Genomic DNA, 15,470 nt, shown 5'->3' with positions numbered 1-15,470 from the left:
AGTATACAAACTCCCTAAAAAAAAAAATTGTATATCCAAAGACAATGTAAACAGAGTTAACAGTTACTAATAGAATGGGATAAAATATTTCCAAATGCTATATCTGAAGGTATATTAATATTCCAACTAGAAATCCTAGAAATTAACAACAATAAAGGCAAACAATACCCTTTAGAGATAGGTAAAAGACTAACATAAATAATGAATCTCCACAGATAACCAATCTTAGTTGTCTGTTGGATGGAAAATCTTGTTTCTCTAGTTCTGGAGTGTGTTACCTATTTCTTCTTTGTAGTTAATCTCTTTGAGTATTTTCTCTAGTGCTGGCTTTGAAGACATAAATTCCTTCAGTTTCTGTTTGTCATGGAAGCTTCTTATTTCTCCATCTAATTTGATAGAAAGTTTTGCTGGGTAGAAAATTTTTTGCTGGAAGTTGTTTTCTTTCAGAGTTTGGAATATGTTACTCCAAGCCCTTCTGGCTCTCATAACTTGGTTTGGGAGGTCTGGAGTGATTCTGATTGGTTTGCCTCTGAATGTCACTTGGCCCTTTGCTTTTGTTGCCTTTAAGATTCTCTGCTTGGCTTCCACAGTGGTCATTTTGACAATAATGTGTCGTGGGGATCCTCTTCTCCGATCCTGTCTAAAGGGAGTTCTATAAGTTTCCTGGACCTGTGTATCAACCTCTTGCTCTATGTCTGGAAAATTTTCTGCTATTACTTCCTTGAAGAGATTGTTGATCCCTTTGGTTTCACTTTCTTTTCCCTCCTCTATTCCAATTATTCTTAGGTTAGCTCTCTTAAAATGGGCCCATATTTCTTCAATGTCAGATTCCTGCTGTCGGATATTTTTTTCTAGATTAGAAACTATGCGTTCATTTTTGGATTGCTCATCTTCTAAGAGTGAGATTCTGTTCTCCATGTGGTCTAATCGGTTGTTTGTGCTTTGAATTGAGGCCTTTACTTCATTAATTGCATCCTTTATCTCTTTTTGGCTCTCTCTGAGTTCTTTTCGAAGCACCTCTATTATTTCTACAGTTATTTTCCTGATTTGATCTTCTAGAAATCTCTGATTTTCAGTTTTATCGGGTTCTGATGTTGTGGGGTTGTGGGCATTTATTGCTCCAGTATTATTCCTCTTTCCCATGATTTCGGATGTTTGTGCCTTCTCTGGGTTCTTCCCTTGGGTCACTATGACTTCCCTTAAGGTGTTCTGGATCTCGAGTCAGTAGTATCTCAGACCCCACTACTCCTTTACTGGGTTTTATCACAGAGTCTCCGACCCAGAGAGTCGATAGAGGCTGCTTTAGACTGTGGGGGGTGCCAGGTTGCACGTTCTCCTATGGTGTGATATCTCTGCCACCGCCCCTCCCCCACTGGGTCAAGTCCCAGGGAGTACAGTACTGGGATTTCTCCTCCGTGGCCCGCAATTTGACTCACTGTTCTTGAGTACGCAGATGTAGCTGTACTGGCCTCGCTGAATTCGGTGCTGCTGCTGCCGGTGGCAATATGGCGCCGCTGCTATGCCCTCGACTGTGGGGCTGGTGTTTTTCTTCTTGGTTTTGATTTCCACTCTGAATCCCTGCAGCGTGTGCTGAGCTCGGCCACTGGGAGCTTTAGATGCTCTCTGCGCGGAGAAATCCCGCCTGACTGTTCCGCAGTGGCTCACCTCGGCTTGTTGTAGCCGTCCCGTGAATTCGCCGGTGCCGCCGGCAGTATGGCGCTGCTGCTGCGTCTGCCACGTCCTCGGGCGTGAGGCCGGTTATCTCCTCTGTGGCTCTGTTCTCAGTCCGCTTTCTCTCTGGAGCCTGGTGATTTTTTGTTTCACTGGTGATGGTGTTTTCTGGCTATGAAAGGCGCTGATTTTGTGGTAATGGAGATTGGTTGTTAGCGGGGCTCTTAAGCCCCTCTTTTCTCGGTCGCCATCTTCCCGGAAGTCCTCCCAATGAATGCTTTTTACTTGCCTGTAGGTTGATATGTAGAGATAGAAATAAAAGGGATGGATGTAAAATGCTGAAAAAAAGCAAATGTCTATCTTTAGTTTCTGTATGGTTTTTGTATTAGACAGCTCTAAAATACTATATAAATCAAATATTCACAAAAGCTCATTAGTATATTAAAATATAGTACTTGGTTATGTCAGACTTTTTCAAACATACTGTCCAGGTTCATATCATACATCTTTTATCTCATAGATAATATTATTCATGGAATAACTCCATGTGTGTGAGAGAGTATATATTTTGAAATATGTCATGTCTCAAGAAGTTGTATCTGGGCATGGTGGCAACACACTCTTGTAATCCCCATGCTTGGGAGGCTGAGACAGGAGGATCGCACAGGTTCGAAGCCAGCCTCAGCTACTTAGGCTCTCAGCAACTTAGTGAGACCGTGTTTCCAAATAAAATAGAAAATAGGTCTGGGAGTATAGCTCGGAGGTAGAAAGCCCCTGGGTTCTACTCCCAGTACCACCAAAAAAAAAAAAAAAAAGAAGAAGAAGAAGAGCTGGGCATGGTGGTGCATGCCTATAATCCCAGCACTTGGCTAGGCTGAGACAGGAGGATCTCACAGGTTCAAAACCAGCCTCAGCTACTGAGTGAGGCTTTCAGCAACTTAGTGAGACCCTGTTTCCAAATAATGTATAAAATATGTCTGGGAGTATAGCCCGGAGATAGAAAAGCCCCTATTTGGGAGGCTGAGACAGGAAGATCACAGTTCATGGACTGCCTCAGCCTCAGCTACTTAGTGAGGTCCTTTCCAATGTAGTGAAACTCAGTTTCAATATAAAGAATAGAAAATAGGTCTGGGGGTGTACCTTGGAGGTAAAAGGACTCTGAGTTCCACACCCAGTACCACACACACACAAAAAAGAAGTTGTAAGTTCTCTATGGCCCTGGAGATTTATACTTAAGATTAGATGGATTCACATTATTGTATATAGCCTATAGTCTTCCCCCATATAGTTAAGGCTAATGTTATAAATAGCCAGTTACTGACATTAGATTAAAAATACTTTCCTCTTCCGAAGATATTGAAAGATCAACTATTTCAAATGACCTTCATCTGCCTATAGTCTTTTGGCAAATGTAAATGGATTGGAGAAATGAAAAAAACAAAACACTAAATGGAAAACCACTGATTTCTAACCCACCAGGGGACAGCTATCTCACTTTCAATTTAACAGCTAAAATGCAGATTTTTTTTTTCTTTCTTGTTTGGTAGTTTGAGGGCTGGCATGGTCAAGAGATATCTGAATGAAAACATGACATTTTCCTATTCCACTTCTCCCTCTGAGTTGAGCGCCACGATTTATACCTTCTCAGGTCAGTGCAGGTTCTTCAGTTGCCAACCCTGATGAGCTCAGCTCAAGGACCAGAAAGCTGGTTGTGTTCAGGTTTAATGCATCATCAGCCTTTGCTAGTCAGACCCTGGAGTTAAGGATGTGTCTTTAAGGTTGACTGATGTCACCTGGTGGGAAGTAGCAGCCAGTTTGGCCTCCAAAGCCCCTTGACTCCATGCTGTTGCTTCAGTGCTGGAGAAACAACACAAAATGAATTGAGAAACTGCAAAATAGATGAACACAGGGCCCCATTACCACAATCTTCAAACTAAGGAAGAAATCAGAGGCACTCTCAGATGGATTTTCAAGTTTCTTGTTTAGCATTTCTGTGTACGAAAATAACTAAATAATGATCTAATAAAGTTACTTTATTGAGTCACAGATTTTTATTTCAAGTAGCAGTAATGTCCTTTAAGTATTTATTAAATATTAATTTTAATTTATATATTCACAGATAATAGTACTGATAATAATTTCAACATCTTTTATTATATTTAGTAATATTTAGTAAAATTTCCTCATAGAGATTTGGTGAGATTGTAAATAAACTATGAATTCACTAAAAATATAAAAATTAAAGACAACTTTCTTCCATATCAGTAAAAATAATATCATCAAAAATAGGGCTTTTTGTTTGTTTTTTGTTTTTTGGCAGGTCTGGGGATAGAACCCAGGGGCATTTGACCTCTGAGCCACACCTCCTGTCCTGTTTTTTATTCTTTTTTTTTTTTTTTTAAACCGGGTCTAAGTTTCGGAGGGCCTCACTAAGTAGCTAAGGCTGTCCTCAAACTGTGATCCTCTGGTCTCAGCCTCCCGAATGCTAGGATTACAAGCGTGCACCACCACGCCCGGCTGTTTTTGTTTTCTTCTAATTATTAATTCCCCAGGTATTTAACTGAGCTTAACTTTGTGCCTTCAGAGTTAAGCATTTTTTTTTTTTTTAAATGGGGCCCACAGGCTGTAACAGTGAGTGAGACACTCAGGTAAGGAAAATCCTCCAAGCAGAAATAAAAAAAAAACACATGAACTTCTAAGGATTCTGTCAGTACTGTAGAGGACGTGACCTAGGTATTAAGAAAGAATAGTACAGCAGGCCTAATTCAGGTCTGCTGGCCAGCAAGAGGAGCCACCTCAGGAAGAGCTTTCTACAATCTTCTAGACCTGGGATGGGTTGGGTATGGTGTTTGAGGGACTGCCAGCAGACCAGGGCACCAGAGGACAGTTCAGCATGAGATTGGTGGCAAGGACAGGACCAGACTGTGTCATGGTGTGGGGCCAGTGATCCAAGAGCAGTGGAAACCTTGAAAGCTCTATGAGGCTGCTTTCCTTTATGCTTAGGGAGGTCGGTGAGCTGAATCAGAGGCACTCAGTCTCTTCTGTGGCTGAGCCACACACTCAGCCTGGCAGTTCTGCCTCTCTTTGTTAACCAGGTCATACTTTCTCCTGTTTTAGAAGCCTGAGATGGAAGGCATGGCTACAGTGATGGTGAAAGTGCTATTTATAATTGAAATCAACTATGCTTATATTAACATGATTTTTCTAACCATGTCTGCATGGATGACCAATTCATGAGTTGAATGCTCTGACCAGATCTTACTAGAGAGTGTTCATGAGGTCTTACCTATTTCATTGTTTAATGCAAGTAGCTTTTTAGTTTTTTATGACAATTTTTAAATTGCATTTTATAAATGCATTTTTCTCCAAAACTAGTTAGAGCACGTATGCCTGGGATATACTGGAATGCTTCTCCCTTTTGTGAGTGTGTGGATCTTGATTTATGTGTTCTTTGCTTCTGAGGCTGGGCTTGGTTTTCCAGTAACTTGCCTTGGGAATTTTTGTAGCTGAAGTGGAACCTTTATTTGTTCCTCTCAAATAGAAACACATGGGTGCCTGTGTGTGCCTGTACCTACACATTCAAGTAATGATAGCTATTGGTCCATTCTCTGCAAACCTGGAAAGAATTGGTTTTTTGAATGGCAGCCGTTGTACAGTAAATTCCACAGCTGTAACCAAGAAGTGGAGGACCTCATTAATACAACAGCCACAAAGTGGGCAGGCAGTTAGGGTTTGATTAGAATGATTGCTCCCTTTTTCCCTCTCTCTTCTTGAAGTCAGTTTCTCAAGTTTTGGTGCCCCCTTGTTCTCTCAAGGCTGCCTGGCTTTACTTCTAGTACTAGTGTCATGAACATTTAATTAGGAGAGTCGAGATACCAGAAAACAAATAGCACTGTTGGGTTTCTCTGCTTTTAGACAGTTCATTGTGGCATACATTTTCTTTCTTTTTTTTTTTGGTGGCAATTATTTATTATTATTATTTTTAATCATACATCACTTTGGAATACAAGATTTGAGAGGATATACAAGCACATATCATCCAATAAGCCCTCATCCAATCCCCATCCCATTCCCTCCCCCTCCCTCGATCCCATGCTTAATTGGTGATTATCTTTGATATAATTGTTTATGCACCTCATGAGTTTTAAAGAGATTCCATCCTCCCTCATCCCCTCCCCTCTGAATGGTCACCTTAATTGCTTCTCAATCGGACCCTTTCTACTACTCGACCTCCTCCTGTTACCCCTTTCCTCCTAGTTCTTGCTAATTAGGAGAAGCATCTGGATTTTATTTTCTGTGCTATTTCTTTGTGCATGCCGCATTGCAAGTTCTGATCCCACTCTTGACGGCCCCAGTAGTGGCCTGGCCACCCGAAGGACTCTGATCCCGACCTCACTGGCTCCAGCACTGGCCTTACCTCATAGGAGGCCCCGATCCTGGCCTTGCTGGCGCCCGCGCCGAACTAACCCCTCGGCTGGCTCCTCTCCTGGCCTCAGAGGCCTAGCCTCACGTCAGGCTCCAATCCTGGCCTCGCTGACCCTGGCACCGGCCTAACCCCTCGACAGGTTCCTATCCGGGTCTCACAAGTCCCAGCTCCGTCCTTGCCTCACAGCAGTTTCCGATCACGGCCTTGCTGGCCCCGGCACCGGCCTTACCCCTCAGCAGAGTCCAGTCCCTGCCTCGTAGGTCCCAGCACCGGTCTTGCTTCACGGCAGGCTCTGATCCCGACCTTGCTGGCCCCTGCACCAGCCAACCCCTCAGCTGGTGCTGATCCCTGCTTCGGAGGCCTTGGTAGTGGCCTTGCCTCACGGCAGGCTCCGATCCCAGCCTCATTGGCCCCGGCACTGACCTCACCCCTCGGCAAGCTCCGATCCCGTCATTGGAGGCCCCAGCACCGGCCATACCTCAAGGCAGGCTCTAATCCCAGCCTCGCTGGCCCCAGCACTGGCCTAACCCCTCAGCAGGCTCTTATCCAGGCCTCGGAGGCCCCAGCACCAGCCTTGCCTCGCAGCAGGCTCCGATCCTGGCCTCACTGGCTCCAGCACTGGCCTAACCCCTCAGCTGGTTCCAATCCCGACCTCGGAGGCCCCAACATCGGCCCTGCCTCACAGCTGGCTCCAAACCCGGTCTTGCTGACCCCGGCACCAGCCTAACCCCTCGGCAGACTCCGATTCTGGCCTCGGAGGCCCCAGCACCAGCCTTGCCTCATGGCAGGCTCCGATCCTGGCCTCATTGGCCCCAGCACTGGCCTAACCCCTCGGCAGGCTCCAGTCCTGGCCTCAGAGGCCCCAGCACCGGCCTTGTCTCATGGCAGGCTCCGATCCCGGCCTCGCTGACCCCGGGGCTGGCCTAACTCCTCAGCAGGCTCTGATCCTGGCCTCGGAGGCCTCAGTAGTGGCCTTGCCTTACACCAGACTCTGATCCCGGCCTCCCTGGCCCTGGCACCAGCCTCACCCCTTGGCAGGCTCTGATCCGAGCACCCTCTTCACCCAGCAGGTTGTCCCATGTTCCCAAGGGTGTGTGCTGGTAGTATTCTGCCTCTGAGGTAATTTCTTCAAAAGTTCCAGGTGTATTACATCAGATCTCTGCCTCCCCTGAGTACTTGCCATTGCCAATGCGACTGCCTCCACCATTTCAAATCTTTCCCAAGCTCTTTTCCCATACCACATAATGTCCAGTGTTCCTAAGCATGCGCGACTGTAGCATTCAACCTTTGGGATAATTTCTTCAGAGGATCAGGGTGGGTTGGATCAGATGTCTGCCTCTCCCAAATCCAAGTCTCCACCGCCATCTCGGCCACTGCTGCTGCCACCACCTTCTTCCTAGGTCTCCGCTAGACTCTCTTCTTACAGGTGATGTCCAAGGATTCTTAACCATGTAGAGAAGCAGCAGTCCTCCTTTTGCGGGGAATTTTTCCAAAAGTTCCAGTTCAGATGGATATGTTTTGTCTGCATCTCCAATATTCTAGCTGCTGCTGGGGCCATCTTAACCCCATCTTGAATATTTTTCTTTTTCGTTTCCCTTTTTTTTTTTTAATAAGAGAAGAGAATATGTGTGGTTTGGGGAGGATTTGGGATCAGGCACTCCATAGCGATGGAAATTTTTTTTTCTTTCCGGGTAGGAGGGGGGTCTCTTAAGGGTGCCCCGCCTGCGCCTGCCCACCCGCCTTGGTGATCCGAGATGTCTTGTTACTGTCTGCAGCAGGTTAGCCTGTGGCTTAGCTCTCTAGTCAGTTGCTGGCCTGCCCAGCTCAGTGCTGGCAGTGTCTATCACTGAGAGACTCCAGAGATGAGCCTGGGACCTTATAAGCCTTTCTGCTGAAACAAATGTAGGAAAGACATGGTGTTCTTTCATTTACTCACCTCCCTACCAGCGACCCCCCGTATATTGTGCACTGGCACAAGAAGGAAACCTAGCACTGCCATTGTGTGAAAACGTGCTATTCCCTGGTAACTCTTAAGGGAAACTGTTCTTTTAGGGGAGGATGAAAATGCCTAGTGGGTTGAAATCATTAAATAATAAAATAATAGATTTACATTAAAGTGGTAGTCATTCAACAATATATGACCTCTTATTTTATTTTTCCTCAGTTTTGTATTTTTATGTAAAAACAATTAGCTGTATTTACCCTTCCAATATATAAGATTATAAAAACCAAGGCATGCAGCATTACATATATAGTTACTAAGGAATCCAGCATATCCCCACCTTCTGCTTTCTACCATATATACGTTTCTGAAATATTTTTAAAACATACTACAGATGTGTTTTACAAAACACATTTCATTTTAGTTGGCTTTTATCTATTTGATTTAGACATTAATTACTTGAAATGCCTATATTTATAGTAAATGATTTTATAATATTTATTATATCCATAATAAAGACTATAAATTAATATTTATAAAGTTTATTATAACTAAATCTTATTACATTTTATAATGAACAATTGAGTGATTTTCACAATGTAAGCATTTGGTGTCCCTACTTATATATCATTTCAGGAATTAAATATAAATTTGATTTACATATTGACCATGGCATTTCTGAACAAATATTGACTTACATCACTTCCCTGGTGTGAAAAAATGTTTGTTAAAAAAGTCAAACGTGGCCACAGTGAGTCCGGCCCTGTGGAAGTTTTAGGCTCTGGAGGGGCACACTGCGCCCATGGGGTCAGGGCAGAGCTTCTCCTTCCCCAGCTCTGGTCACCACCACACCAGGCCCCCTTGCCCAGCGCTGTTCCCAACAGTGGAAGCACTGGGTCTGCAGCCGCAGGCCACTCTCCTCATAAGCTGGCTGGTCTGGGCCCTGGGTAGAGTTTGCAATGCCCCCCACTGTGCCCCCAACAGAGGGCCCAGGGCAGGAGGGCTTTCTGTCACCAGCAGCTAGTGCTTTGCTGGTCATTCAGGCTGATTCCTTCGCATTGAGCTCATGGGTGCACTGGGTCCCGGCCCAGGCCACATGTGACCCATGCCCCTGTCACTGAGGCTGCAAGTTAGTTCCTTTTCAGAAGACAGGAAAAAGTATCTTTTGCATTAGCTGTTGACTCTCCCTTTGTGTAAAATTCATTACATTATGGAGATGATTGTGTATTCAGTTTAATTAATCATTTCTGTACTGAGTTTTTTTTTGTGTGTGTGGTACTAACTGGGGATTGAACCCAGGGGCATTCTGCCTCTGAGCTTCACCCCCAGCCCTATTTTTTACTCTTTATTTTGAAACAGAGTTTAAGTTGCAAAGGGCTTCATTAAGTAGCTGAGGCTGTTCTTGAACCTGCAATCGTCCTGTCTCAGCCTCCCAAGTACTGGGATTACAAGTGTGGGCCACCATGCCTAGCTTTTTGTTTGTTTGTTTGTTTATAACTATGGGAAAGTAAACAATGGCAATAGCACTCATTTCTATATAGAGCAGCTAACTCATACATGATACCCCACTTTTCATATAGAACTAGGCAATGTCAAAACAACTAATGTGTAAATACTTTTTTTTCCATTTGACACAGTTGTATTAAACATATATATGGTGGTTCCTTTTTCAAACCTTTTCTTATCTGTTAGTTGTCTTATATTCTGGGTTGTTTTTATTTTATTTTTTATTTTTTGGTGGTACTGGGGTTCCTGGAAATCCTACCTCCAGGCTATACTCCCAGACCTTTTTTTAAATTTTTTTTTTTTGGAAACAGGGTCTCCTAAGCCAGGGAGCCTGGCTACGAACCTGCGCAATCCTCCTGTCTCTGCCTCCCAAGCGCAGGGATAACAAGTGTGAGCCAACACACCTGGCTCTGGGTTGTTTTTAATTGAGGAAAAAATGCACATCTGCTAAGGGGGTCCTGCATGGTGTCCTCCAGGTTCTAGCCCACCTGGCCCCCTTCCAGACCCAGGTTCATGCCCTGCGTGCCCTCCCAACCTGCCCACACTTATTCTTGTGTTAAGTCAGGAGTCTCAAGTGGCATCTTTTTTCAATTAAGGAAAAAACCCACCTCTACCTTCATAACTATCTGGAGCACCCCTTGCATCCCTCCCCTGTCCTATGCTGCTGCTAATGACAAATCAATGGCTTCCTCTGTACATGCCTAGACACAGAGCAGAGACTCCCACAGACCCAGGAAACTGTGACCCAGGCTTCCCAGAAACAGCCTACTCTTTCCAGGTTCCTGCTGCCTACCCAGGCCCTGTGCCTCTCTCACCAGTCACCCCTTGTACTTAGGAGACCTCTGTGAAGCTAGCCCCCCATCCCAGAACCAGGATCCCCAGGGCAGGGAGCAGTGTATGTTCCTCTGTTGGTCTTCTAAGGGCTGTCAAATTAAGAGGGTGGGCTGAAGGGGCCCTCAGCCAGCTGCTATCTATTAAAGTAGGCAGTGGCCCTGGAAAAAATAAAAAATAAAAAAATAAATTCAAACATGAATGTGCATTTCAAAATTTTATCTATTAATTACAATTAATATATAACTTCCTAGTTACAAATAATTATTCAGAAATATAAATGGGGTAAACAGAAAGTCCTTGCCTAAATTTCGTTTGAATTAATAAAGGAGTATATGGGTTTTATAACATTTATCTTGGTTGTTTAGCACCTTTCTTTTCTACTTATGGGCAGTTTAGGATGGTTGTTGAGATTCCCGACAGAAGACTTCCACAGAAGTGAGAGTTACTATACAACTTATGACAACATTGAGGATTAAAACCCGGTTTGCATGTGGGTGTGTGTGTGTGTGCTAGGCATTGACCCAGGCCTCACACATGCTAGACATACTTCTACCACTAAGCTACACTGTCAGCCCTAATTTCTAGGAAATTGTAGAATGAATACATAAAACTATTTTGAAAGTTTTTTTCTCAGGGCCTCTGAAGGTAGAATTTGCCCTTCTTAATTCTTTTTTTATCTACAAAGTGTCTGCCAAGCTGCTGAAATCCTATTGGAAGAAGAAATTTAGACACTACCTTTGATGATATAATACTATTTTACAGATATGCCACTAATTGTAGTTTTCAGAAGAAAATTTCTTGGTTTTCAGGTGACTGTTCTGAGTGAAGTAGGCAGAATAATGAGCCCTGAAGATGTTCACATCCTCATCCCTAGAACCTGGAGATATGTTACCTTACATGCTAAAAGGGATCCTCATAAGAGGGAGGCAGAAGGGTCAGACTTTGTTGGAAGAAAGTATCAGAGTGAGGCAGAGCTCTGAGTCAAGGGATGTGGGCATCCCTTAAAGTTGCAAGAGGTAAGGGCCCCAGAGCTCCTGAAATTGCAAGACTACCAATCCTTTTAGACCACTGATTTCTAGAGCTGTATGATGATAAACCACAAATGCAGGGTTTTTTTTTTGTTGTTTTGTTTTGTTTTTTTGGTGGTACTGGGGGTGGAACCCAGAGGCTTTCTACCTCCGGGCTATACTCCCAGACCTTTTTTATATTTATTTGGAAACAGGGTCTCACTAAGTTACTGAGAGCCTCACTAAGTAACTGAGGCTGGCTTCGAACCCGTGTGATCCTCCTATCTCAGCCTCCCAAGCGTGGGGATTACAAGCGTGCACCACCACGCCAAGCACAGGTGCAGTTTTAAGCATATAAATTGCGGCCATTTGTTACAGCAGCATAGGAAATGAATGCACTGAGGAAGATTCAGTCATTTATGGACTCAGTGTTGAGTGCTTACTGTGTGCCAGGCACCAGTGCCCAGCTCACCCTGAAACTAACCTTCTAGAAGGAGAGAAGATATTATTACAGAGAGAGGTGTGTGCTTCCATGGGAATAGAATCTTTTAGAACTAGACAGTGATAGGACAGGGAGATGGAGATGCTGATGAGCCAAGGCTTTGAGTAGGTGACATTTGAGATGGAACCTAAGTGACCAAAAGCGTGCAGCTGTCCTGAGTGTTAGGAACAAAGGGCTGCAGGCAGGGGACTCAGCAAGTGCTGGGATAAGACTCCCCTCTGCCCGAGGTCCTCCCCACTTAGATTTTGAGCTGAGGAGGCAGTGGCTTGGGTTCCTTTACCCTCCTTATCACCAGAAGTGCTCAGCTGGTTCTTAAATTCACATTTTTCACATGAGGGGGTTGAGGGTACACTTGGGAGGTATCATTTAATAGAAAGGGTGTCCTGCCTCTTGTCCTTGACACCCCGTGTGCTTTGCCTAATCATGGTCTGTCTTCTGCGTCTTCCTCAGAAAACTTGGTCCACTGCAGGTGTGTTCTGAGACTAGGGGTTCCTTGACTCCCCAGTCCCTTAACCAGTACTGTGGCAGAACTGAGAACTTTCTACTTCCACTACTGAATTCTAAACAGGCTTTGTAATCTGGAGCTGAGCAGCACTCTGACCCCATTTGTAGCACCTTGCAGAAGTCAGAAGTCAGAACAGGGCAGGGCCACGTCTTCAGGGCTAACACAGGGATTCTGGGACCTCTCTATGCCCTAGGTTCTTCTCACACAAAGAACAGAGCTTCTGTTGCTGGGTCTTTATGGATGAGCCATGAGAGTTGAACACCAGAGGCCCATTCTATGCTCCCTAATGACCCTGCAGTCTAATCGTTAATGTGGATTTCAGATTATGTTTACTTCTGTCACTTGATTTTACCAGCAGAATATCAGCACCCTGAAGACAAGGAAGATTGAAGCCCTAAGGAAGCGGAACCTCACTGTTTGCTTTCCTACACTTAAAAAAAAAAAAAAAAAAAAAAAAGTACCTGCCTTTTCTGGATATCAGTAGTTGTGAATTGCTTATGTACAAAAATTCAGGGCATTTTCTCCCCCATGAGCTGTTTTCTTTGATGGCCTTGATTCCTGATCAGGTCATGCCTTGCAGAATGAGAAGTATCAGCCACCCTTTGGGTCTCCCCTCTGAGCCTGTTGGATAGTTCAGAACCTGGGAACTTAGGAAGGGTCTGTGGAGGTTTGAGCAAAGTCTTCCTGATGTTATAATTACATATGAAGTGGGTAGTAGGGTCTTTTGGGTTTTGTTTCTTTAATGAATAGGATAAGGTGGTTACACTTAGTCATACTCATTCATCCAAAGAAAGGGGGGTGTTAAATCATTGTGTTTCTTGATGAATGGCTTGTACACTGAAAAATAAATTGGACAAACTGGCATAGAGCTCAGTGAACATGAAATCAGCTATTAGAAGAAAGCTTGTGAACAAATTCTGAGGCAGATATGCATCTTTTGATTAATGCCCTATCAATCATCCACACAGCTACCTTAGCTAAGTCTTGCTGTAATCATTCACGGTTGCTTTCGGAAATACAGGCAGAAACTATAGCGCTGCAGAAACGAAATATTATTACTGATTTCTCCCTAACTTACTGTGAACAATGACTGTTTTCACCATGTTTCTGCTTTCTTTTATTAAAGAAATACAATACAGAATGAAAGGAGAGTTCCTCAAAGCCCCGTGGAATTCTCCTAGGGTATTCTTAATGATATTCAGTCTTAAATGGGCAAGCTATTGTAATAGAAGGTTCTCTGTAGGAATAATAGTAATGTAATCCCATTGAAGTTGCCTTTCATGGATTGTAGTCAAATAGGCAAAAATGTAGAGTCACATTAATGAACAGAGCATATCTTTGGAATTATTACTTAAAGTTGTTGAAATGGTCTGAATTTTGTTATTGTAATTATTTTATTCTCAGCTAATGTGCTTAACAGCAATAGCAATTAACCCACCAGATTGGAAATTTGCATGAGTTCTACCTTTGACATTACAAGAAACCCTAATTCTTTCTGGCTATTACACAGCAGGATAGGATGCTATATATTTTTTTTCACTGATTATTTTTAAAAGAAATTTCCATGAATGCAATTATTAGTTTTACATGCATTTTAAAGCCACTGGCAAAGTCCTCAAGAGCCCTTCTTTGCTTTAAGAGGATTTGGTTTCTAAACTGTGCTGGCACAAAGAATGATTTGCCACTCACAGCCCACTAGTCAGGGAATCTTTAGGTAATAGCGGTGCTTCCTCAGAACTTACTGTAGCCAGGGAAACACGGCAGCATAATAAAGCGGTGACAGGCATTAGCATGCATAATGGGCTGTAATAGACATTTAATGCTGTTTAGCTAGAGGAGGGAGCTCTGCTCTCCCATTGGAATATTCCTCCATCGAAGCCCATTGATCACCGATTTCAGTGGGGAGAGGTTAATCCATCAGCTTCTGTAACCAGACGGCACTGATGGAAATTCTTTAGGTGGCATTCTGGATGAACCAAGCTTTCCATCTTTACAAACAAATGAGTGATATGACAAGCATGGTGTTCAAAACACATTTAACCAATTGATTTTCTTTCCTCTTGTAATAAGATCTGGAGACATATGAAAGCGTGTGGTGTGAGCTAAGATTAAAGGAATTGCTCCATGCACAGGAACATATGGAACTGAGAGCCCATAAAAGTACTATAAAGCATGTAGCCACCAATTCTTTTTTTATATAAAGTTTGTTATTACAATAAATAGCTATTATTGAACTGATGCCTTTTATTTTCGTTTTGCAGAATATTTCAGGTCTGTGGGTATGTCCGCATGCACATGTGTGTCTCCTTTCAGTAATCCAAAAAAAAAAACTTTCTTTTGGAAGTTTTCCAGGTGTTTGGCAGTAATTGTTTCTACCTTCTCATTTAAATAGACATACCTGATATAGTTCAAGTTTGTAACATGATTGGTATAAAGCAGTGGGTTTTATATGTTTGTGATAATCTCTGAGACCAGTGATTGTTGTCTGTTTTCTGTCTCCCTGCATACAGTCCTGCTTTGAGCTTCACCTACCCGTCAGCACCTGTCTCTCTCCATATGCATCAACAGATCCTAAGCCGGCAGCAAAGCTTAGGCTCTGCCTTTGGACACAGCCCTCCACTGATCCACCCAGCCCCAACTTTTCCAACACAGAGGCCAATTCCAGGGATCCCTACAGTTCTGAACCCCGTCCAGGTCAGCTCTGGTCCTTCTGAGTCCTCACAGGTGAGAGAGAAATCTCTACAGTCTGGTCCCTGTTGGTCAGCAGAGGAGGGGCCTTGCCAATATGTTGCCCAGTATTACCTAAGACTCTGGTGGTCTCACCGATTCACACTGGCATCCTGTCTCCTTAACCCAGGCTTGTATTCCTCAATTTTGAATGTGCGCAATAAACAAGAGTACCTCTTTTATGGGTAGAAAAGCAGACAACATGATAAGGCTGCACCCTTACTTGGTGCCATCTATAAACTATGTCTATTAGAAATAGACTGTGTGAAGGTATTGTTCCTCATTTGAGCATTGTCCATTCCCTCTACTAGCACCAGGTTGCTGCGTAGCATCGTGTATATGCTAGAATG

The 15,470-nt window shown here is 43.7% G+C and overlaps 1 protein-coding gene across 1 annotated transcript in view; it reads left to right on the top strand.

Annotated features, from left to right (window-relative positions):
- Positions 1-15,470, top strand: part of GLI3 (GLI family zinc finger 3) — a gene marked incomplete at both ends in the record, with an annotated part of 292,363 nt that overhangs the window by 206,951 nt on the left and 69,942 nt on the right. The window contains one exon of the mRNA XM_080701835.1: positions 14,904-15,117. Coding sequence (XP_080557961.1) covers positions 14,904-15,117 — 214 coding nt within the window. The remainder of the gene's footprint in view (positions 1-14,903; positions 15,118-15,470) is intronic.

The sequence above is a fragment of the Muscardinus avellanarius genome (assembly GCF_963383645.1).
Source record: "Muscardinus avellanarius genome assembly, chromosome: 9".
Classification (NCBI taxonomy): domain Eukaryota; kingdom Metazoa; phylum Chordata; class Mammalia; order Rodentia; family Gliridae; genus Muscardinus; species Muscardinus avellanarius.
The sequence above is the reverse complement of the archived record's forward strand: the minus strand, read 5'-3'. Positions and strand labels throughout refer to the sequence as shown.